The following is a 23,228-nucleotide window of genomic DNA, read 5'->3' as shown; positions in this document are numbered from 1 at the left end:
ATGTCCTACTTCCAGTTGAACACATTCTTGAACAAATATTGTCAAAAGAATGATTGTTTTACCAATTTCAAAACATTTGCTGGATTTCTGTTATTAGCATTCTCCCATCACACATATGCCTCCTTATTACACATTTTAAAGGTGGCATGTTCTACTTACTGTAACGATTCTGAACTGTAAAAATCCTTCACGTGATGGCAGAACTCGTAATTTTCGAAGAGCTACAACTTGAACCATGTGGCCGCTGTGCCACCTGACCGCTGCAGATTTAAGTGGTGTCCGGCACTGTGCAGATCGATCGGTGTACGACACCAAAGTGCAGCAACAGCGATTCGAAATCTTACTGAGCTTTATTTACGGTAATTCCGATAATAGTGCAGCATTATATTTGATTGACATCTTTACAGTGAGAAACCAAGTCAGTGTGGAAACTGAATGCAACTGTTCAGTCCTTCACCCTCTCTCTCATTCAAGGAATTGCTGTAGGCGTTTAATTGATCAGGGATGGCAGAAAAAACTCCCAGCATCTGGGAGACGGAGACCCTATCTCTGGTACTCCACTGGATGCAGCAGATGTTCTTCTATGTGTGTTTTGTGAATTTGTATGTATGGCACTGATCATGGCTTAAACCTCTGATTAGTCATGTCCTTTCAGATGCACTCAGGGTTTGAACATGAGAATGTGAGTGTATGATCGGTGTCTGTGTGTGAGTTACTTAACGAATGAGAATTAAGCCTTGCATTGGAGGTGGTGTCTTAAGGGTGGTTGCTGTGGGGAATCGAACCGGCTTGGCTAGGCTTGTTGACGTTTGATAAAGATTAAATTGCTTGAAATCAATTAGAAACTGACCAGAATTTACATCGTTTACTCGAGTTAACTGTCGCTTTAGTGGCTTTTAGTGGGCAGGACTGCATTAAGTGAGAGCGATGAAGAAACAGAAACATGTGAAAAATGTGTTAGTTATTAAAAGAGGTGCATCTTCTGTTGAGTGGACACGGTTCCCATAAAATAAAATAAAAAGTATGAGAGGCAAAAATACTCCACATTCAGCAGTCCCTTTTACTGCAAAAGCAATAAGCAGCGCGAGAAACTGTTCCAGTGATTTTACCACAATGGTGGTAAGAGATACAGGAACCAATGTGAAATCATTAAAAAATATATATTAAACCTACTAAAATAACAAGAATCACAATAAAAATGTGTTCAAATAAAAAACATTTTTACTGTGTCATTTTATGGTTTCTTCTGATGCTTTTGATATTTATTTTGTTCTTAATAAGAGGCATTGTTCTTTTTAACCAAAAAGAGATCATGCTTTTTATGAATTAGACTAACATTCAAAAGTTTGAGTTTGGCTAGATTTTCAATGTTTCTGAAAAAAGATTTGTATGTCCACCAAGGCTGAATTTATGTAATCACAAATATAATAAAATAGTAATATTATGAAATATCATTATATTTTTAAATAGTTTTCTATTTTAATATACTTTAAAGACTGGAGTAATGATGCTGAAATTTCAGTTTTGCCCTTTTTTTAGGGTCACGTGATCCTTCAGAAATCATTCCACTCAGAAATATGGTAATTTTCTGCCCAAGAAACATTTCTTATTATCAATGTTGAAAAGTTGTTCCAAATATATTTCTAGTTATCAAACAATCCTGAATATAAATATATATATATATATATATATATATATATATATATAAAGCAGCACAACCGTTTTTGATTGTTTTAAAAGTCTTCACTTACTTTTGACCAATTTAATGCATCCTTGCTGAATAAAATAATTAAAAGTATAAAAAACGTACTGAACCGAAACTTTTGCAGTGTAAAATGTGGAATTGTAGTGTAGCCAATTATTTCAGCCAATAAAATAATATTATGCTACATAATTTCACTTTCATTTTACTTTAACAAATGGTTACAGTTCAAGGCTCCTTAAATGTTTTATACTCAAATATACAATAAATGTGACGTTAGAGCTAGCAAATCACTGTACAGTCACTACAACGGCTAAGAAGTGTACAATAAGATTTAATAACTGTGTATATTCTGGGATGAAATATTGGTGGACCAGCTCTCAGATTATCTTGATGAGTTCTAAATGACGGTTTTAATGGAGAGGAAATAGGCGACCCATTGCTTAAGACCAAGCGGTATTAAGCCGCCACTTTGGGGTGAACTGGAGCAGCTGTTTCAGCCTAATGCCTTTAATTTGTGTTTAGGTCTCTCTCCCTCCCATCTCACCCCTATCTCTCTCTCTCTCGTTCTCTCTTTTAAAAGGGATGGAGCGTCAGAGTATCCATCTGTGCGGTTCCAGCTAACACCTGTGTCTGCTCTGGAGTGGGATACAAGGCCGCAAAAGACATCAATTTTGCCCTCGCCCACACACAAATACACACTACATCAGATGAAAGAAACAAAACAGGATTTAATGCACACGTGTCCACCCTGACTCCATCTGCGTGGAAAGTGTTTGAAGTCGCAGTTCATAGGGACACAGACATGCGTTCACATAATCAATAGAGAATGTGTGGGGTAGGTTGGCTGTTTGTGTGAGGCTCATATCGCACCACCTGGGCAATATGGAGCCCTGGAGGCCTCTGTCCTTCATTTACAGAAACCGAGACTCATGCAGCATCCTGCAGGAAAGCAAGACTTATATCACACACACACACCACCGCCCAAGGACTCTTGATCTCACTGCATCCCAAGAGGAGTCCAGATTGCTCACTTTATTGCAAATTTTATAAGTAAATGTATTTCTGTGGTGTTGGAAAGCAGATTTTGGTTTACTTTAAACCCATGATGTCAAGACTGTTTTATCACTTACTGTCAGTGGTGCAGGTTTATTTGAATTTGAAAATGGTATTTACCTCATTTTAAACCACAGGAGGTAACAAACATAGTGGGTAGGGCTGCGTAATATATCACATTTACTGAAATATTGCACATATGCGCTGGTTATGTCATTTTTTGTTTTTAAATGCACTTGTCACCTGAAACACACTTTATTTTATTTTTTTACTGCATTACATATTGTATTTTTGTCTTTATATTGTGCAGCCCTAGTTGTGAGTATAGAACAGATACATTTTAGCCAGCTTTATCATTTTAAGTTTCTTTTTTTTTGGTTAGAGAAAGAAGATTTAAATTGGAAATATATTTTACAATATTACTGTTATTACTGTATTTTGGATCAAATAAATGCAGGCTTAGTAAACATAAAAGACTTCTTTCAAAACTATTAAAAAATCTTACCAGCACCAAACTTTTGAACAGTAGTATACTAATTCATTTTTAATATGTTATCCTTATGGCTGTGCGATTAATAGTAATTGGTTTTTGTTTTCGATTTTGGCTTCTAACGATTATGAAAACAAGATAATCTAGGTAAAATGATTATTGTTCCATTGCCTCATCTGTCCAGTGCACCTTCCTTTCCTTTACTGCGGTGCGGTTCCTCTCTAAAAGCCCAAACTTAACATCCAAATCAGACAAATAAGTGAGAGTTGTATCAAGTATCAAGTAAATCAAGTAACTTAAGTAGCTTTATTAAGGATTCATCTATATTTAATGTGTACAATATGACTATGCAATGTTATATGTGTTATTTTACATCTGATTATAAATTTTTGTTGTTGTAGGCTATTACCTATCTGAATACTCAACCCGATCACACCGCAATTCATACTAATTTTACGAGGTGGCTAATTCGTACAAATTCATATAAATGACCTACCCCTGACCCCGCCCATCACTGGGGTTTAGACAAATCGTACGAATTAGCCACCTCGTACTCACTCGTACGAAAGAGGTACTCACCTCTCGCTTGAAGCGAAGAGGTGATCGGGCTTTTGCAGTAGTTGGCCCTAAGCTGTGGAATACCCTACCACTACATGTTAAATCAGCTTCCACATTAGCTGAATTCAAATCTTTGCTGAAAACACATTTTTTCTCTAATGCGTTCAATGTACCATAACTTGTATGCTTTTTTTGTCTTGTTTTGTTATTTACTGTACAGCACTTTGGCCAACCAAGGTTGATTTTAAATGTGCTTTATAAATAAACTTGATTTGATTTGATTCGTACGAATTTGTATGAATTGGTCTTGAGATAGCGTTGGCATACCACTGTTAGTACATCTTCCTGACAACTTAAAACAGTGTTTATTTAATGTATATCATTGATCTGCTGTGTTAGCCTAGCATTAGTTTTTGCTGAAGTATCAATAATTCTGAAATTTCAATGATATTTAAAACTACTCATATCGTGAAATAAGACTTTGATCATATCGCCCACTAATAATCGTAATTTCAATATTGACCAACATAATTGTGATTATGATTTTGCCATAATCGCGCAACCCTATGTTATCCATAAATTAAAATGAACTTAAATTAATAAATGTTGTAAAAATGGCTGTTCATTGTTAGGTAATGACACCATATGCATTAACTATAAATTGTAAAGTGTTATTCAAATATGACATAATATCTTGAGTCAAGATATTTGGTTGCTTGAATTACAACCAAAGATGGAGCAAGAGCTGGGAGCAGGCAGACTATATGTTACCTTTATGGTCTTCCTTTGCAGGTGTTTTGTCCTCCTGGACCATGGGTTCGTCATCAAGGCCCTCAGCTTAGAAAACAAACAAACAGAAAAAACATCATTGATATATATACCTATATATAGGTCCCTCCTCGGACCACTGCTGGTAAATTCTCACCTTTGCTGACCGAGAGAAACCAACAAGCCTTGCAGTTTCAGAGATACTCTGACCCAGTCACCTTGCCATAACGATTTGGCCCTTGACAAAGTTGCTTAGATCTTCATTCTAGCCCATTTCCATGCTCCATCCAACACGTTGATTACAAGAACTTATAGTTTGTTTACCATCTAATCTACCTAGACCTGAATATGCGGCCTTGTTAGGAGATGAACAACAGTATTTGCTTCACCTGTGACTGGTCATAATGTTTTGGCTCATCAGTGTATAATATAATATAATATAATATAATATCATTTTTAATGTATGTATTTGTACACACCATTGGCTTGCATATCATAACCAATCATATCCCATCATAGTGCGATGGAGGCATTGCCTCCTCTCATGTGACTTTCCCCCTTTCATTCTCATTTACCCTCTGCCAAACCTACTGCAGGGGGTTTGTTAAAACTCAATGGGCTCAGGGGAAGTAAGAGAGACGCGGCCTCCCGCTGTAACTTTACCCGCGGTTGTTGCTATTGGACAATGTTATTTTAGAAAACGAGTGATTTTTACATGTTTTAATGTCACATTATTTTCTCATCCAATTTTTTGAGGAGGTATTGCCTCCCTTGCCTACTCGGAGGAAACATCCCTGGTACACACAAAATACATAGAGAAACATTCATGAATGAGCAAACAAAAGTGGAAAAACAATACAAAGGCGTTTTTACATGCTGGTTTGCACTCATAGGGGAATGATTCATGTGTTGCAGGTGTTCAGGTAAATTCAGATTCAGCCTCTGTCTCTGCACAATCTCCAGCTCTGTCTCACCTGGTCTTAAAAATCTCACTGTTTTTCTTTTCTCCAGAGAGCATAATTGCAAGTATCTCTGGCTCTTGGGTTCAGCCCAAGCAGAACATTTGCTTTGCATCCTCTGCCTGGCGAGACTACTATATAGCTACTACTGTCAATGTATGGGGAATCAAAATTTTGCAATAATGATGTCAAAAGCACTGGTACTGTACTTCGGTAATAAGTCGATTTCAACCAAAAACATGAGTGATCAAATGCGTTTCAGAGTTATGCAGTCAAAGTGACATTAAGTGCAAGCTCAACGTTAGCCATGCAGAGACAAGCTGTGGCTGGTTTTGTCCTCAGGTTTTGAACGTAAAGTTTCTATCACGCTACATGAATACCCCAGAGGGAGCCGGGCCAGCGCCTCTGAGAGTATGTGTGTGTGTACAAGCGATCTGGTGAATCATTTCAGCGTGTGCAGTGGTGTGTGTCTGTCGGTGCACATGTTCTGATGTCTGTCTGTGTACGTTCGTGTGGATTGGAGCGAGGTGTCTCATTAAACAGATGCACCCCCAAACACACACATACACGCACACGAGCGTCACGCTAATAACTGTATCTGACAGCCGCTCTCCCTGTCCGTAATGAGACAAGTTCAAGGACAACAGAGCCAATCCAGATCCTTCAGTGAATGGGTACAGCGTGACACATGAAGCGTAAAGACTGTGGAGAGACTGTGAATTTTCTCGCTCACTAAAATGTAGACTGCATGTGTTTGGGGAGATCTATGTATACTGAACCACATAGTTTGCATATTTACTGATTCTTGTTGTCCTTGACTACTGGATATTATGAAAAATAAGGGAGTATATAGTGACAGCATACATACAGTATTTAGGTGTATGACCATACACCTAAATACTGTATGTCATAAATATGGATGAATGTCAAACAAAATGCAAACAAATGGTGCAAGGGCTTGTGGCGGTGTCAAGTAAACCAGAAAGTGTCCAAATATTTAAAATGATTTCATAATTTTGAACAAGATATCTTGTTTAATCATTTAAATCCCTAGAAACTTATTTTGTTAGATGATTTACATGAAAAGCATGCTATATTTATTAAAATGGTTTAATATTCCATCTAACGCACTTTCACAAATTAGTAAGTGTTTCTTAAGTACTCAAGGTTTAATGACCACTGTGTGGGTGAGCATAACCCCATTGGTGCTCAGTGGATCTTGTAGTGATCCAGACTAAAATTTAAGAAGAAAAAGAGAATGAAGAAAAACCTTCTAGCTTCTGGCTTTCCATCGTCTCATCAACATGGGATTCCTCTGAAATCAAAAAAGAGAAAAACTTAATGACAAGATTTGTGTCTTTCTTCTAAAATCCCCTTCTTAAAAGACAACAAGCAAGAAAAAAAAATCTTTTTTTTTTTCTGATCCTTTCATCAAACTGCAGTGGCTAATCCTATATTAAAGATGAGAGGATGATTGTTATCTAATCACTCCTGCTGCTGGCAAGCAGAAATGAAACCCCAAATTCATCTGTGAAGAGGAACAGGAAAGACTCCAGCTGATGTTTGACTATCAAACAAGTCTGTTTCTTAATGGATAACTGAGGACGAGAAACTTCAGTGTGATTTTGATGTTAAAATTTGATATTACAGTATCACTGATGATTTAATCCCATCTTCAGTTTCAACTATTTAAACTCATGATGCTGTTCCAGTTCATGAGTAAATTTTGTTCTGAATAGAACAAATTAACCAGCAAGTCAAATAAATCATGAAGTTCAGACAAATTGCTTTTGCTCCTCAATTGCAGACAAGACAGGAGCATTTTAATGTGAAGTGTCTTTCAGAAGAGACGAGCAGATCTGCTCTTCTTGCTTGTAAACTAGAACTACTCAGAAATGATTTTGTATCTGGGTTTCATACAAGGTCAAAGCCAGGAAGAACAAAATTCCCTTAGCTATAAACGATCATACATGAAAGGCCTACCTGTCTGGCTCATCATACTTTCATCTTCCTTTTCATCTAAAAAAAACAGAATACAAAAAAGGGTCACAGATAAACATAGATGTATTTAGTGTAGACATGCATGCTGAAATTATTGTGTCACAAATAATACAACAAGAAAAAAAGCAATGCAAAACAAAACACAAGAAAAAAAACTAAAACAAAAAGCAAAACAAAAATTAGAAAAACACAAAGAAACATAACAAAACAATAAAAACAAAACAAAAATCTAAACAATCTAAGCAAATCAAAACAGAAAAACAATGAAAAAAACATGAGAAAACACAGCAAAGCAGATACAATCAACAGAAAATCTAAACAAAACTGAAAAAAAGGAGTAAAACAACAAAAAAGAGTCACCCAAAAAAGAAAAAGAAAAAAGATTATAACACACACACACAAAATGGTACAGTATCATAACCCCAGTACATTGACGGGCATGTTAAAATGCTGTTTGGCATATTTATCTTCCCTCAAGATCCCAAATAAAGTAGTCCACACATTTGTCTTGAGGAGCGCTCTACTGCTATGGTCATGTTTTACATCAAATATTTATAATAGTTCTGGCATGCTGGACTAATTTAGCACTTCTTGAAAATCTCTAGACTCCACCGAGAGCAGTCGCAACGGACAGCTAAATGCTTCTCAGCCAACCCCACACAGAAGTCCCATGAGGCCGCTGCAGTGCTCCCCATGGGCTTACATGAAAGCGTCTATCCCAGGTGGGTTTAATTTTGCCACTTTAATTTTAGTCACTTTAGTCCTCTAAACTCGACATCTCCTTCTACCCCTCTCCTCTCTTCAGTGGTATCCCGATACTCTCCCAGATTCTCTCTTTCTTTAACCCAGATAGGGTCTGGGATGAATTGGAAAATGAAGAGCCTGACACAAATAATCCGCTGTGCTTGACAATGACCATTACGCCAATGGCATAATTGGCTTTTTTAACAAGATGGTGTGAGAAGCAATTTCCCAATGTCTGAGCAATTTATTTTCTCACCACATGCTCTTAAAAAAAGAGAGAAAACAAACACAATGTGCCAAAAGACATTGGAAACCTTCATAAAAAGGTAACATGATTTGTCGTTAGCCTTGCGTCTAGAGGTGCTGTCAATCAAATGCAGCTTCACACCCACTGGACCTTCTGGACTTCATCCTCAATATTGATAAACCAATAACTGCAGATTATGATGTAGTGACATTTTATTCATTTAGAGGGCAAAGGCCTTTTATCCAGAGGCTGGAGCTCAATGTTTTACCCTCTATATGAATTATAATGTGGGAGGAGGTTAGTCCCCCTGTGGACTATACGGGTAATAGTACTTTGAGGACATAACTTAAAAACGTTGCCTGCACAGGAAGGAAGGAAGGAAGGAAGGAAGAAAGGAAGGGAGGTATTAAGGCATATTCAAATAAATGGTAAACCACGATCCTGTGCGTGGGGTTAAGACACAGCATCCTCTTCTTGCTAAAAAAGGATGACATGCACCATTGTATTTGATGGTATTCTTGAGAGGAACCTGAAGATAAATTGGATTCTGAAATACTAAGATGATAAATCTTCTCAGTTTCAATGCGAGGTCATATGGTCACCACGTACGCCAGTGAGGGGATGTTGTGTATAACCATGGAGACAAAGCCAAATTATTCTGAGAGACGAGAACTAAAATGAGTCATGCGTGCTTTCACAATAGCCTCTTCTAAATGGGAAGTAGCTAAAGCAAAGTTAAAGTAGTTAAAGGTGAAAGGTTTAAAAGTTTCAAAATATGACTAAGCTATTTTTATGACATAAAATTTCGTCAGCAGTTTTATTATCTTTGCCTGCAAGAGAGACATTGAAATAACCCAGAGAATTCACATCCATCAAAAATGGCGTCTTGTCTATTATACATCCGATCAGCAATAACTAAGACGAGCAAAGCCTGAGTACAAACTTTGGTGGGAGGCAGTGAAAACGAGCATTTGGTGTTGTTAATTTATGATTTTATGAAGCCAGTATGTTGAATAACGACATGAACCTCAATGCAGCAACCCAGCAGTGAGTCATTCCACCAGCAGATGGCAGTAGTGTAACAGAGTTCAAATGACAGCCGCACACATAAATGAATGCACACGTTCAGGAGGAGTACGCTCGCTTGCATACAAGCAGAAACACTTCTGTGAGCTATAGAACATATTCCTAATGCCATACATTTACAGTCACATTACTATGGATCTGTAATCATACAGAATAGTCAGAGCACTTCCTCCCTTCACACTGTGGGGAATTCTCCTTCCTGTCAGTTAGGCCCTCTGAACACAGTTCATGGTGAAGAAAACCGGCACGATGAAAAATGTATGAGACTTGAGAGAGAAAGGTGAGCGAGAGTGTCACAATCAACAAATGATGCTCAGCGGCCTAGAATCTCCCTTCTGTGTGTGTGTGTGTTGGCTTCCACTATAAGAGCTGCATGTAGCTCATGCGGTGCAGAGTCTTTTGATTCAGTGTCTCACTCTCTGCCAGGGTCGGAGCTTAACAGACGTGTTTCAAGCTGTGCAAAACTGTGGACTTGGAGACACTTGAGCCACCATCCACAATATACAATTGTAAAGCCGCCCACCCTCGGTATGAATGCATCATTGAAGCTTTCTGTCGCTTGAACCCTCCCGCCCTGTATTTCTTCCCATCCTCTTGTTCTGTATTTTTTTTTGCTATTTCATTGCCTTTATCTTTCTCTCACATACATTCTTCACACACATTCTATCTTTATTTCTGTCAAACACATTTGGTTCATATAATTGTTTTGTGAGCCTCAATGGCATGAAAAACATTTACAACGTGAGTGCGATAAGAAATGATGTAAAATATATTAAAATGCTCTAAAATAATAATAATAGCAGCGCAAACAAGGTAAAAAGGCAATGAAAATTATAAGAAACTTTTTTTTCTTTACTTTTTTTTTAAAGTGATGCAACAAAATAAAATAAAAATAAACGTAGCAACACTGAATTTTATAAAAAGAAAATATTTATTGCACTCTAAGTTTTATTTCAGCTATTTCTATTTTATTCTAAAACTAAATTACAATAAAGTAAAAAGAAATAAAAATTAAAATACAAACATTAGATTAAAAACATAAACCATAAAATAAATATCAATATGGCAGTCTCCCTGGGCACTGTAAAAAATATATTTTTTGATTTTAGTAAACTAAACTTAATTGACTGTGTTTATTCAATTGATTTGTCCACTATATTTAAATTTAAGTAAGTAAAACTCAAAAAAGAAACAAAAATATGAGATTTTTATTAGGCTACTGATATGCAGGATTATGTCTCTTACATGAGTGTACATTATTTGAAACTTTTTTAAGGGGTAAATCTTTTTTTTAATAAGGGAATAATACAGAGAGCACCTATAGAGTCTTAATTAATGAGGTTAAACTAAAAGAGAATAAGACTAAAAGCGTTATGAGCATACGTTTAGAGATGTGGGTGTGATGCCTTTTATCCCTTTCTTTCCTCCACACACAGACTTGTTCTCTTTTTCTCTCCCTCTCCAAACATGCCCCCTCTGCCTTCTACATCTGCTGAGTACACAGTTAACAGCTCGACCCGATGCTCCGCGTCCTGATTCGCCCATCTAACCTGTCACCTCCTAATCTCTGAAATGCAGCATGACACACACGCTAAACATACACTCACTTCATAGGCCATCTGAAAAGCTATCCGGGGGCGCTAAAATGCTCAGTCCAGTTCTGTGAACAATCCTTCTCATTTTCTCCACACACCGATCCCCCCATGTATGGATTTCACGTGGATTACATCACAAATCACTTTATCCCCCAAGAACTCTGTCAAGAAGTCTAGTCTCTTCAGCTCGCCGGCTCTCTTAGGCCACAACCCGGCGCTGATAGGTCGGATCGAACGGATTCTTCTGCGCGTCTTCACTAACTGAGACTAAACCCGGCCGCCAGCCGCAGCTAATGCCCTCGGAAAACCCCTTCAGTCTGTCTGTCTCTCAACCAGAAAGTAGAACCTCTGAGATTCGCACATTCTTTCGCTGTGAAGGAAGGCAAGTGGGAGCTTATCTGGAATGAGGTACTGTTTTCCTTTACACTCCTCACAGGTAACCCGTCGAGGAACACGGAGAGAGAGTTCCAGATCAGTGCTTTCGGGGCCAGTTGTCCCCTGAGCATGTGAATGTATGAAGTGCTGCTTAAGGGAGAACAGCACTAATGTTTCTCTGTCATTAACGGGCTGTCTAAAAGGCCCTCTTGCCATAACCTCGGTTAGAGAGCATCCCCCTCAGGGAGAGTACAGAATGTGTAATACAAAGCAATATCCCACCACGGCTGTATATCAACTTCCACTGTTCGTGAAAAACAAAGTTGCGGCCGGCGGGAATCCGATAGGCGAGCTGTAGCTGCAAGCTCTGGCGCTAGGGTAATGTGCAGGAAAAGCTCATTTTCCATGAATCAAAAAATGATTTCAAAAACATATTTAATGTGCCGCTGTACCTTGTTCTCTGAGTGACACCGCATTAGAGCGAGTGCATTTGATGTCGGCGACAGCACTAGAGGACGGCTGTGGCTAACACCTGTGGATAAATCATAGACTGTGCTGCTTTAACACGCTTTGTTCTGCTCCTCACTCCCTTGCAGCAAACGCTGTTTGTTGTTTGAGCTTAACTTCAGCAGAGATAGCTTTAATGTTGACGCCATCCTGTGAAGGTTAAACAAGGGGGTTTGTGAATGGATTAGCTCCCATTAAGATCAGAGTTCATATATGCTAGACGTTGTGAAGGTAGTGTCACAAAATACAGTCTGAATTTGTGAACCTTGTTTAGACATACCCTTTTAAACATTTACAGCTTCCAGCAAAAATAAAATACGTTTAAAAAACAAACAAACAAAATATTTAAAATAATTTTTTTATTTAAGTAAATATATTTTTTTTAAATGCATTTAAAAACAAACAAACAAACAAATTATTTATTTAATTAATAAATAAATAAAAGTAGCATCAGTATTTTGGCAGAAACTATAGTAAATGTTTGTAAGGGTAGTCATGGAATATGTTTGCTATTTAGAAGGACAAAAGTATCAGTTTACTGAAAAAATGACTCATTCTTTATGCTGCATATTGAAGAGAGATATCAGCCTGGGGAAATTTCCCCAACAGTGCTGCCTGCTTTAATATTAAAGAAAGAAAAAAGAAAGAAAAAAAAAAACCACCATCTCCACCTCTCTGGGCTCTAAGACAAATGGAGAAATTGTGGTCTTAATAGCCTGCTACTCCCCTTCAGTATACAAATTTAAATATCTTGGGGTCCGTTTTACTGAGAAGCAAGTAATTGTCAGTGCTACAACCAAAGAGGCTGAACCGGCAGAACTCGAAAGCTAATGGCTCCTTCAACAGGTTTCCACACCCTGACAGAACAACCCAAAGAAACTCCTCCTTTTAGTCTGATTTTCCCTCAACAATGGTTGGAAGAAGGGAATGCTGGGTGATACGGACTTTGACAGCTGAACTTACGATCACAAGAACAGAGATTTCCTCGTACCTTTTTTATCAGCATCATCGTCATCTTCTTCCCCTCCTTCCATGGGCTGCGTGTTACCTGTCAAAAATCATCATACCACTCATGAGAACTTAAATCCAAAAAATAGATTTTTCACATATAAATAATACATTTATGATTTTACAGTATCAATACGTCTTAGCAATAATAATGAGCAAGCACCACCTATTAACGAATTGCACAACAAATATTACGAAATATAGTTTGTAGTTCTCTTTTATCTCTTTATAAACTAAAAATATATATATAAAAAAAATCCATTAATCTCAGAACTGAAAACGGCACCTGCCAGCTCACCACAACAACAAAAAGCACCTAAGGTTACGAGGCACCGATTGCCTATACTGAGCAGCACTGATAAGGGTGAAATGAGCGGAGGAATATCCTGCTATTGTGTCGCAGGCCCTGCTGGAGTGCATACATGAACCAGGTGATTCTGCATCAACAGGGGCTTTTGTGTGCCTCGGCAAAACCCAGCTGATAAAAAATGGGGCCAGTAAAAATGTAGTGACAGAGAGAGGGAGAGAAACAGATTGATTGATAGAGAGTGGGAGAGAGCTGATACAGGGGGGATAAAGGGGGAAAAAAAGGCTCAATTCCTTGTGAGAATGGCAACCATTTGAGCCTTTGAATTGGTTCCAGAGAAAAAGAGAGAGAATCAGAGCCCCGGCTAAGTGAAGCGCTGCTAAAGGCCAGGGCTTGGCTGCCAGTCAGACATTCACTGAATGAAACTGGGGCTAAGCTAGCCGAAACTGCTGGAGCAGGAAAAGCAGTGTGCTCTGAGCTACTGTGTGTGTGTGTGTGCAGATGTGATGCGTGGCGTGTTGTGAACAAGATAGAATACTGATAGGTGTTGCCATGCCGGGTCATCCCGGTCCAGTGTTTACAATGAGGTACAACAGCGTCCACAAAAGAGGTGATTGGTCTCCCTGGTTTTGTGCAGTAGTAAACACAACCACACAAAGCCACAACCCAAGGACTCACAGCAGTTCCGAGGGCTATTAGAGGCTTGTTGGATTGCTTCAGAATACTGTTTTATAACATGGCTGTAAAAAAGTCAACGCTGAAAAAACGCCCGTTCTGGATTGGATCTGGTTTTGATGGCCGTCTTAACTTACAGATACAGTCATTTGAACAGCTTCTCACATTTGTAGTAAAAATCACAGCATGCAGCCCTGTTTTTTTTCTTTTACTTCATGTCGTTGAGGCATGAACATGTTCTCCTCCTCTAAGATGCTTCATTTAGCACTCCTTTCACCCCTCTGTATTTTCAATCACCTAACTTTTGTGGAAACGATCAATGCTGGCCTTGTTACCTTGCCAGGAAACTTCAATCTTATAATTCCATGAAGTTTAAGTGACTGTTGGAGATGTTTGACCTGGGTTCAGCCTTCCAGCTCAACAATAAACCTACTGTACTTTGTTAGTTATTTTAACATTATTATATATTATCAGCATAGTATTTATTAATATTTTGATATGGATTTTATTATTATATTTTCACTTTTCACTTTTCGTCCAAGTAATTTTTATTAAGTAATTTCTAGTAGGTTTGTGTAACTTATTTTTTATTTCAGTTTTAGTTGAAGACATTTTTGTTCCTAAATTTAAATTTATTGCATTTCATTTAGTTGATAAAGCAACATTTCTTTTTTTTTTTTAGTCTTTCATCGAATATATATATATATATATATATATATATATTTTTTATTAACAAAAAATAACAAAAAAACATTATTTAAAATGTTTTTTTTTTTAAATATAGTTCTAGTTTCTACTGTAATCTGACTGAAACTCTAGTATAGCAATCTCAAGGACTGGTATCATCCCACTTGTACTGGTTTTGTAGTCCAGGCTAAACCTAGAGATAAACCCAGATTAGATAATCACTGTACGACGCTCAGTTGTCTTTCTGACAGTCGCTTAAGCAGGTTTGGGAACATTGTGGGTATGTAAGCTGGATTTAAGGGTCTAGCGCTGGGAATTAGCTTAGCACTGAATCATTTGTAATGCTATACCTGCAGCCATGTTTAGCTCCTGTAGCAAACACGCATTAGTCACAAAGAAACACCTTTATTTTCTCTCTCTTTCAAGGAGGCCTGCAGATGAAAACCTTGTAATCTTTTATGCTTTTCTGAAAGTCAACAAAGTAGGTAAGGTGATTTGCATCTGAATAGACCACCGTTAAAAGAAGACATGCAAAGCCAATTTGAATCCCATTTGATAATGTTTGATTGTGTCATTGCCAACAAGGTGGCGAGCGAGTCCGATTAGCTTTCAATCTATCTAAATACGGTGCAAAACAATTCAGTCCTGCAAAAGCACAACGCCTGACAACCTTCATCTCAATTAACTCTCCAAAAGACCAAAGGTGTGCATGGGAAAGCCAGCAAAACTATTTCAGAAAATGCAGACTCTTGTTTTCTTGTTTATAGGCAATTGTAGAGCTGCCACCCACAACAAAAGGCTCGATTAATCATGGAGCGAGCATTTCAGATGCCGTGGATTAAACTTCGTTGGGCTCCAGGATATTGGATGTGATAATTTCCCATCTTGTTTGCAAACGTGAACACAGCATTAGGAAGCACTGTCACTCACCTTGCTCCATTCTGGCATCGTCTTCTTTCTTATGGTCGTCATTATCTGCGAGAGGCAGGAAGAGAAAACGGAGGTCAAAAGCTGCGACGGCAAGCATGATATGATCAAAAAAGCAGCCTGGAGAGCGTAGATTTCCGTGGGCTCATCCCTATTAGCAGCGTAACGAGAATTTAGCAAAGCACGAATACAATACGTTTATTTACAGAGATGCCCTCTTTGCGAGACCTCAGAACAGAGCTGAACAGGAAACAGGCAGGACAAGCATTGATTTTTACATTAAATCCAAGGTTTCTCTAAGGATTGAAAATATGTGGTTTGTTGAGTCCCCCAGGCAGTTACTTCTAATGAAAGCTGAGCAGAGACAAGGCGAGAGCTCGCAGTCTGTTTGATCTGGATTGATGTATTATTTGAGTTCAGGCTGCTATCAAACGCTCATCTGTGGAAAGACAATCGTGCCGTTTGATATTATCTAAGCAGCAATTAAATTCAGCATTTGGTGGAGAGCCGAGATTGTTTCAGCAGAGGTTGAAGGCTCGATGTCTATAGCAGTGGTTCCGAACTGGTTTTACATTGGACATGACCCATCTCAGTAGTAAAAAGTTCTATTCTACAAAACTAGAAAACAAAAACCTCCTTAATACTACCATAATCTGCATAGAATAATACAGAATATTGATCATTTTGACAATTCTTCAAATTCTGGCCTAAATAGACTACTGAATATGAGAAATGCACAGCCATTAAGTGCATAAACATGTCAATGATATTTCAGTAAACTTAACAACCGGGCTAAAGTCCTAGCTTGGGCAAATCAAATGGAACAGTTGTGGATGTGGCTTCATGTTGCTCTGTTTGTCTTTTACTTACTCATAGTTTTCAAGGACGTGACTAGCTTCAACCAAGTGACAAATTAATTTGCAACAAAATACTGCAGACTTTCAGACTTGCATAGCAACAACTAAAAATTTGAAATGTTTCTCCTGCCTTTTAAAGGTTGATTTATTTGACTAGAATATGCATGATTATACATTTTGCATTGTTTCTTTCCTGCGAGTGTGAACAGAACAGACCTGAGAACATTTTTTGGGTCACTATTTATCCAACAGCCAACTAGTTTTAAGGTGATTTTCTTTTATATGTTTTAGATTTGATATTTTTATTATCCTTTTAAAATAGTATACAATTTAAAAATGCATCTTAAACATCTGCATGCTCTTGTGGTCCATCTAGCTTTTTTCAACGACAATGCGAAAAAAGACCAGAGACTCACTTTTGACTCCTGACCAATCCATTGAGAACCACTGATCTACAGGATCTGAGTGATTTGACCGGACTGTAGGGAAAAATACCTGTATTTCAGCCATCTGTCAGCTAAATATGCAGGGATCAGCATTCCTCCAGTGCTCAGCTCTTTCTCTCTTCTCTCATTCCCTCCTGTAACAGGTCCACTGTTCTCTTTAACTCTGTTTTTTCTTTTTCTTTTCATCTATTCTTTTTTTTTTTTTAACACTCCCAGATTCGAGTTCTTGCCAAAGAAGTCAATATGTCCCCCGGATTTTGACTCTCTCTTTTTCTGCTTGAGTCCCCTTTCTCTTCTTATATGATGCCAAATCTACTGGACCTGAAGCCTGGAGCCTGCAGCTAAGGCTGCTCCCTGCCTGGTTACAGCTTGTTAGCCATCCCTGACGACTGTTAGCCATTACCACAAACCAAACAGGTTCCAATTCATACACCGCTAACTCATAATTAGATCTATTCTCATAGACTCCTTCCAGAAAACTAAATGTTTAAAAGAAACTCTAGCTAAAAGAGAAGTTCTTTTTTTCATAAAGCCACCATCAAATTAAAATGATTTACTTTGTTACTGCATGTTCATGGTCTCACAATTCATCGGTACATGTTTTTCTAAAGTAAAACCAGTTCGTCTATGCAATCTAAAGGGTTACAATTTATTTTGATAGTCCACTTTAGACATTCTAATAACTATAAGTAACCTTAACTCTCATTAGAGGATTAGACTGTTAGGTTAGGGTTAGAATAAGTTGGCATGTACTTGCAAAGTTACTTGTAGTCAGTAGAATGTTTGTTGGCGTACCAAAGAAATAAAGTGTTAGCAGATATTAACCAAACAGTCTACTAATACACGAATGATAGTTAGTTGACATATAGTGGCAAAGTTACTTATAGTTAGTAGAATGTCTAAGTAAGAAAGTGGACTATTGAAATAGTGTTAACAATGATTATTCTTCCTTTAAAACAATCTTGCTTTTCCAATTTAAACAATATGCAAATTCTTTATGTTTTAGCTCCATTCTGGTATATAACACCTCTTATTCACTGAACTCATAATCAATGAAATCAAGTTCACCCTAATTAGGGGTTCAAGCATGAAATGCTGAAACCCTATTGTAATTGTAAGGATTCGTAAAACGCATCGTGCAGGACAAACCGTAAGGCCTAGAGACTTGAAACCTGGCCAGATGGTAGGCCTCAATTTGGGGACAACCTATCAGAGTATGACCCCGAATGGCCCATAGGTGGCGCTACAGCAACCAAAAGTTCAAAATCGCTCATAACTCTTAGACCGCTTGTCCCAGGATCAAGTGTCTTATATCGTTGGAATCCTTGGCTCAAGGCGGACAAAATGGCTATCTCCGATTTGGATGTAGGCAGGGGAAATTTTCTGCTATGTCGGATTTTGTCCAAAACCTACTTTTGCGAACTAGTCCCTGGTTTTTCGCCCGATCGGAACCAAACCAGTCTAGGACAATTCTCTGGACTCTCTAGATCAATAATTATCGAAAAAAAGTTGAACTTTTGCATTTGGGTGGCTGTAACAGGGTCATTTAGAAAAGGGGCGTGGCAAAATACACTAAAAAGCCTATAAATCCCAAATGAAAACTCAGAACTTCACCAAAATTGATGAGCATATGTGTCAGAACATGGTGAGGAAGCATGCAGAGTTTCATGGAGATCGGACCACAGGTGGCGCTATAACTGGCAAAAAGCCTTCATTCTTATTAGGGGTTCAAGCATGAAATGCTGAAACCCTATTGTAATTGTAAGGATTCGTAAAACGCATCGTGCAGGACAAACCGTAAGGCCTAGAGACTTGAAACCTGGCCAGATGGTAGGCCTCAATTTGGGGACAACCTATCAGAGTATGACCCCGAATGGCCCATAGGTGGCGCTACAGCAACCAAAAGTTCAAAATCGCTCATAACTCTTAGACCGCTTGTCCCAGGATCAAGTGTCTTATATCGTTGGAATCCTTGGCTCAAGGCGGACAAAATGGCTATCTCCGATTTGCTCGCCCTTCAGGCGCCAATTTTGAGTAAATTGCATTTTTTTGAAAAACCTATTTTTGCTAACTTCTCCTAGGTTTTTAGCCCGATCGGAACCAAACCACTGCAAGAATATTCTCTGGAGTCTGACAATCAATAATCATCCAAAAAATTCAAAATTTCAATTAACGGTCAATAAGGGGAACCAAAATATTTGATGGCACCAGGGCCACTTTTACTGAAACGGTTATAAATTGTGAACGGAAAGAGATTTTTTTGCTGAACTTGGGATACATCTTCCTGAGCTCAATCTGAGATCACTTGAAAAAAATCGCAACAATTGGCCACTTGGTGGCACTATAAAATGGTTATAACTTGTGAACGGAAAGAGATATTTTCACAAAACTTGGGACACATGTTCATGAGCTCATTCTGAGGTCATGTGAAAAAAAATCATGACAATTGGCCACTTGGTGGCACTATAAAATGGTTATAACTTGTGAGCGGAAAGAGACATTTTCGCTAAACTTGGGACACATGTTCATAAGCTCAATCTGAGTTGACATGAAAAAAATCGTGACAATTGGCCACTTGGTGGCGCTATAACAGTGAAAAAAATCATAAAAATAGCTATAAGCGCACCCAACTGTTAGTCAACTGAAAATTGGCACGCAGTGTCTTTGTCCAGGGTGCCATGATAGTCTATGAGAACATTGGTGTATCTCAAAAAACTCAGTATACGTCATTGGCACAATGCCTTGAAGGAGCCTTAGAAGTTTCAAGCCAGTGTTTTTTCACAGGTGTGACCTCCTAAGTCTCCTGAATCCTTGCCGAGTCCAACAATACCAAACATGCCAGGTTTCACCTTATGGTTTTTGTAAGTGTCATTTAGAGCTTTAAAAATTTGTGTTTATCTTCAAAGCCGTTAGTCCGATCGAGACAACAACAAAAAAACAAAGGAAATTTGAAAACATAGGTAAATAGCTAAACAATAATGCCAAAATGTTAAAATTATGATAGGAACTGACAAAAAAATTAATTAAATCCAACCAATTTCACCCATGGATCATTTTGATGCTCTCACATGTTTGAAACGAACAATGATGGGTTGTGGTAAAATTTGTTTTGAATTGGGACTGGCGAATCCCCGTCCATACTGTCAATGACCATTCGCAAAGACCCGCCCACTTTAGTTACTGTTGCTATGTCTGACAAGCGACGCCACTCTCACACCACACCAAGTTCTCACGCAGTGAAAAATACATGGAAATACATGCGGATCAGAGAGGAGACTGCGCGCTGTCAGACAAGTACTTTTGATATGAAACAAATGGCGCTTTTCCACTACACAGTACCAGCTCGCCTCGACTCGACTCGACTTTGTTTGGTTTTCCACTGTGTAAAAGTTGTACCTGTACCTGCTTCCAGGTACTTTTTTTCGTACCACCTCCGGCGAGGTTCTAAGCGAGTTGAGACGATACTAAAATGTGACGTGAAAACACGGCAGACTGCTGATTGGTCAGAGATAATCATCACTATTCACTGCGTCATCATAGCACACGCCAGACGGAGTATCCTGAATAAAAAACAGCAAAAACAAAAACATCCAAAAACAGCATACACTCGATTTCCTCCATTGTCCTGTGTGTGTGGCAGCGGATGTATCTCGCTTAGAAGATTAAGTCACGGCAGTTTCCTGCGGCGTCACTATGACGATCAGGTACTATTGTGGAGGTACTATCTGCAATGGAAAACGGAGCGAAAAGCGAGCCGAGTCGAGTCGAGTTGAGCTGGTACTGGTAATGGAAAAGCACCAAAAGTCTCACCTTTCAAATGTAGTCATTTTTTAGAGACATTTAAACAATAAAAACCGTTTTGTGACTCTTTAATGTGTCTGACAGATCGCTGTAGACTCGACCCATACACAAAAGAAATGTATTTGAAATATATTTTCTGAATATATTTTTGGAATATATGCAAATATTTGAAATTGGCCCAATAAATATATTTTAGTTAAATATATGTAAATATATTTAGAAATTTTAAAAGTCAACATTTTCACAAACAAACAACACATTTTCAATTTATTTTTTAGATAGACCACTTCAGCCATGGATGTGGGCATGGGAGAGCAGTGCTCAACTTCACCCACCCACATTATTCCTACTGGTCGGTGATCGAACCGGCAACCCTTCGATTACAAGCCCAAAGCCCTAACCAGTAGGCCACAGCTGCCCCTTTACTGACTTTATTGGCCTAAAATGACAATTTTATGTAGGAAACAACACACAGAATGCAGAGGGTTTTTTTTACCTATTTTTACAGAATTGAATACAGATATTTAATAGTGTGTGCATGCAGTGTTAGACACTGAGTTCTATCTATTGTTTAAGTGCACTTCACTGTTGGAGTATCATTGTTATACTTGCATCATAAATATTGTGCATATTTTCAATATTTAAATGACTTCAGGAAATATGTCAATAAAACAACAATAAATCTAATAATTGCAGTTAGTGTTAGGTACGTGCCACCTAATATGGCCTAATAGTCCTAGGAAAGCAACTATCTGTCATTTTACATTGCAGTCATTTAAAAGTAAGTACAGTATTTATTATAGCTGTGTGTCATAATACAGTAGTGAAATATGGTAGCCTACTGTTGTGTATTGGGGAAAAGGTAGAGGAATTACTATGATCAAAATACATTTTCGACCCTTCTTTAGCAAGCTAAACATTTTATGACCATATATTTTGTCATATATTTTACATTACATGTTATAAATGTAAATATATTTCACACTTAACATCATATATTTTTGTTATATTTCAGAATATATTTCAAAATGATAAATATAAGTGGACAACGTCAATGTATTTGGAATATATGCCACATATATTTTTGACACTTTAAAATATATTTACATTTATTTCTTTTGTGTATGGGGAGGCTCAGTTAAAGCTGCTCGTGAACCGATCATCTCTTCCTTCTAGTTAATTTATAGCATTAAAATAAACATGAATGAACATAAAAGGAATGTTGTTTTAAAGTGCTAAGACGTCAGCACACTTTGGTTTTCAAATTTAAATCCTCCAATGTTAATCTACTAACTCTCCTGACTGCTTTGTGGGACAAAATGGCGGATTATGATTAGTCAGATCGCCTGTCAATCAAACTCCCTGCGAAGGGTCAATTGAGAATGCCCGTGCGCACAATCCTGATCTAATCGACAACTTTGCAGTTGCACATAGGAAAGCCCGGAAAATCCCGCTATAATGTAAGAGAGCATCTTTTTTATGTATTTGGACCTAGGCCTAACAATGTGTTATGGTGCGCTGTCACCACTGGGTTTTTTTGGGATTTTTTTTTGGTGAGCGTAGGCTCCTCCTGATTTTGTTAATCATCTCATCTTTTATATGCTGTGTATGATCATATCCTGTCCTATTCATGGTAGACTACTCGCGGACATTGCGTCATCAAGGGGCCCGCCTTGATAATCCTACTTAAGGGCCCAGTGTTGGCTAGTTACGCCACTGAATATAATTGTCTAAACTCCTAATCAAAATTACATATTTACAACAAATTTGACACATATATATGGGCACACTTTGAGTACTACTAATAAAAGTGGTGGAGATCAGGCAAGACTATAAGAAGACTCAGGCAAAAGGTGCTATAACTGTAAAAACGCTTTAAAACCATATATTTCCTATGGTAAACTGCCTGTATTGGCTGTAAATTGACTTTTTCATCTATTACGGCAGTTGTTAAATGTTTGCTAAATAAAACGTAATGTCTTTTGATGCTTATGTGCTTCAAGGCCTTAAAGGCCTTAACTGCTTGAACCCCGATAAATGCTGCTTGCAGCTTTAATTTTTTTTGTTATTGACAAAAACTCAGAAATGCACCACCTTAAATAAGTAGAATGGGTTGTGAATGGCAAATCAAAAAACATCAAAAATGGTTGACATGATTGACATTTTGACATCAAAACCAGCTTTTTTTTTTTTCATTTCATTTCCAGGCCTCATCAGCATGTCATCCTCAGACAGGCACTTGGTCACACACAGGAAAACACATTCACACACTCACACATCCAGCCTCTAGCAAACGCTCCCGCTTTGATAAAACACTCCTGTCATTTGTTCACGAGAAAAAAGACTTGTCAAATCTCCCTCAGGATGGTGGGGCCATGTTTTTCCCTTTGTTTAACACAGAATAAAAGCAGAACATGCATTTACTGTATACG

The 23,228-nt window shown here is 38.1% G+C and overlaps 1 protein-coding gene across 2 annotated transcripts in view; it reads right to left on the bottom strand.

Annotated features, from left to right (window-relative positions):
* macrod2 (mono-ADP ribosylhydrolase 2) overlaps positions 1–23,228 on the bottom strand; it is a 578,061-nt gene that overhangs the window by 21,939 nt on the left and 532,894 nt on the right. For both annotated transcript variants that reach the window (XM_084391152.1, XM_084391151.1), the window contains exons 10-14: positions 15,696–15,740; positions 13,080–13,136; positions 7,517–7,552; positions 6,804–6,848; positions 4,578–4,643 (exon numbers count right to left, since the gene is read on the bottom strand). In XM_084391152.1, coding sequence (XP_084247278.1) covers positions 4,578–4,643; positions 6,804–6,848; positions 7,517–7,552; positions 13,080–13,136; positions 15,696–15,740 — 249 coding nt within the window. The remainder of the gene's footprint in view (positions 1–4,577; positions 4,644–6,803; positions 6,849–7,516; positions 7,553–13,079; positions 13,137–15,695; positions 15,741–23,228) is intronic.

This window comes from Rutilus rutilus (assembly GCF_951802725.1).
Source record: "Rutilus rutilus genome assembly, chromosome: 20".
Classification (NCBI taxonomy): domain Eukaryota; kingdom Metazoa; phylum Chordata; class Actinopteri; order Cypriniformes; family Leuciscidae; genus Rutilus; species Rutilus rutilus.
Note: the sequence above shows the minus strand (reverse complement) of the source record. Positions and strands in the feature narration are given on the sequence as shown.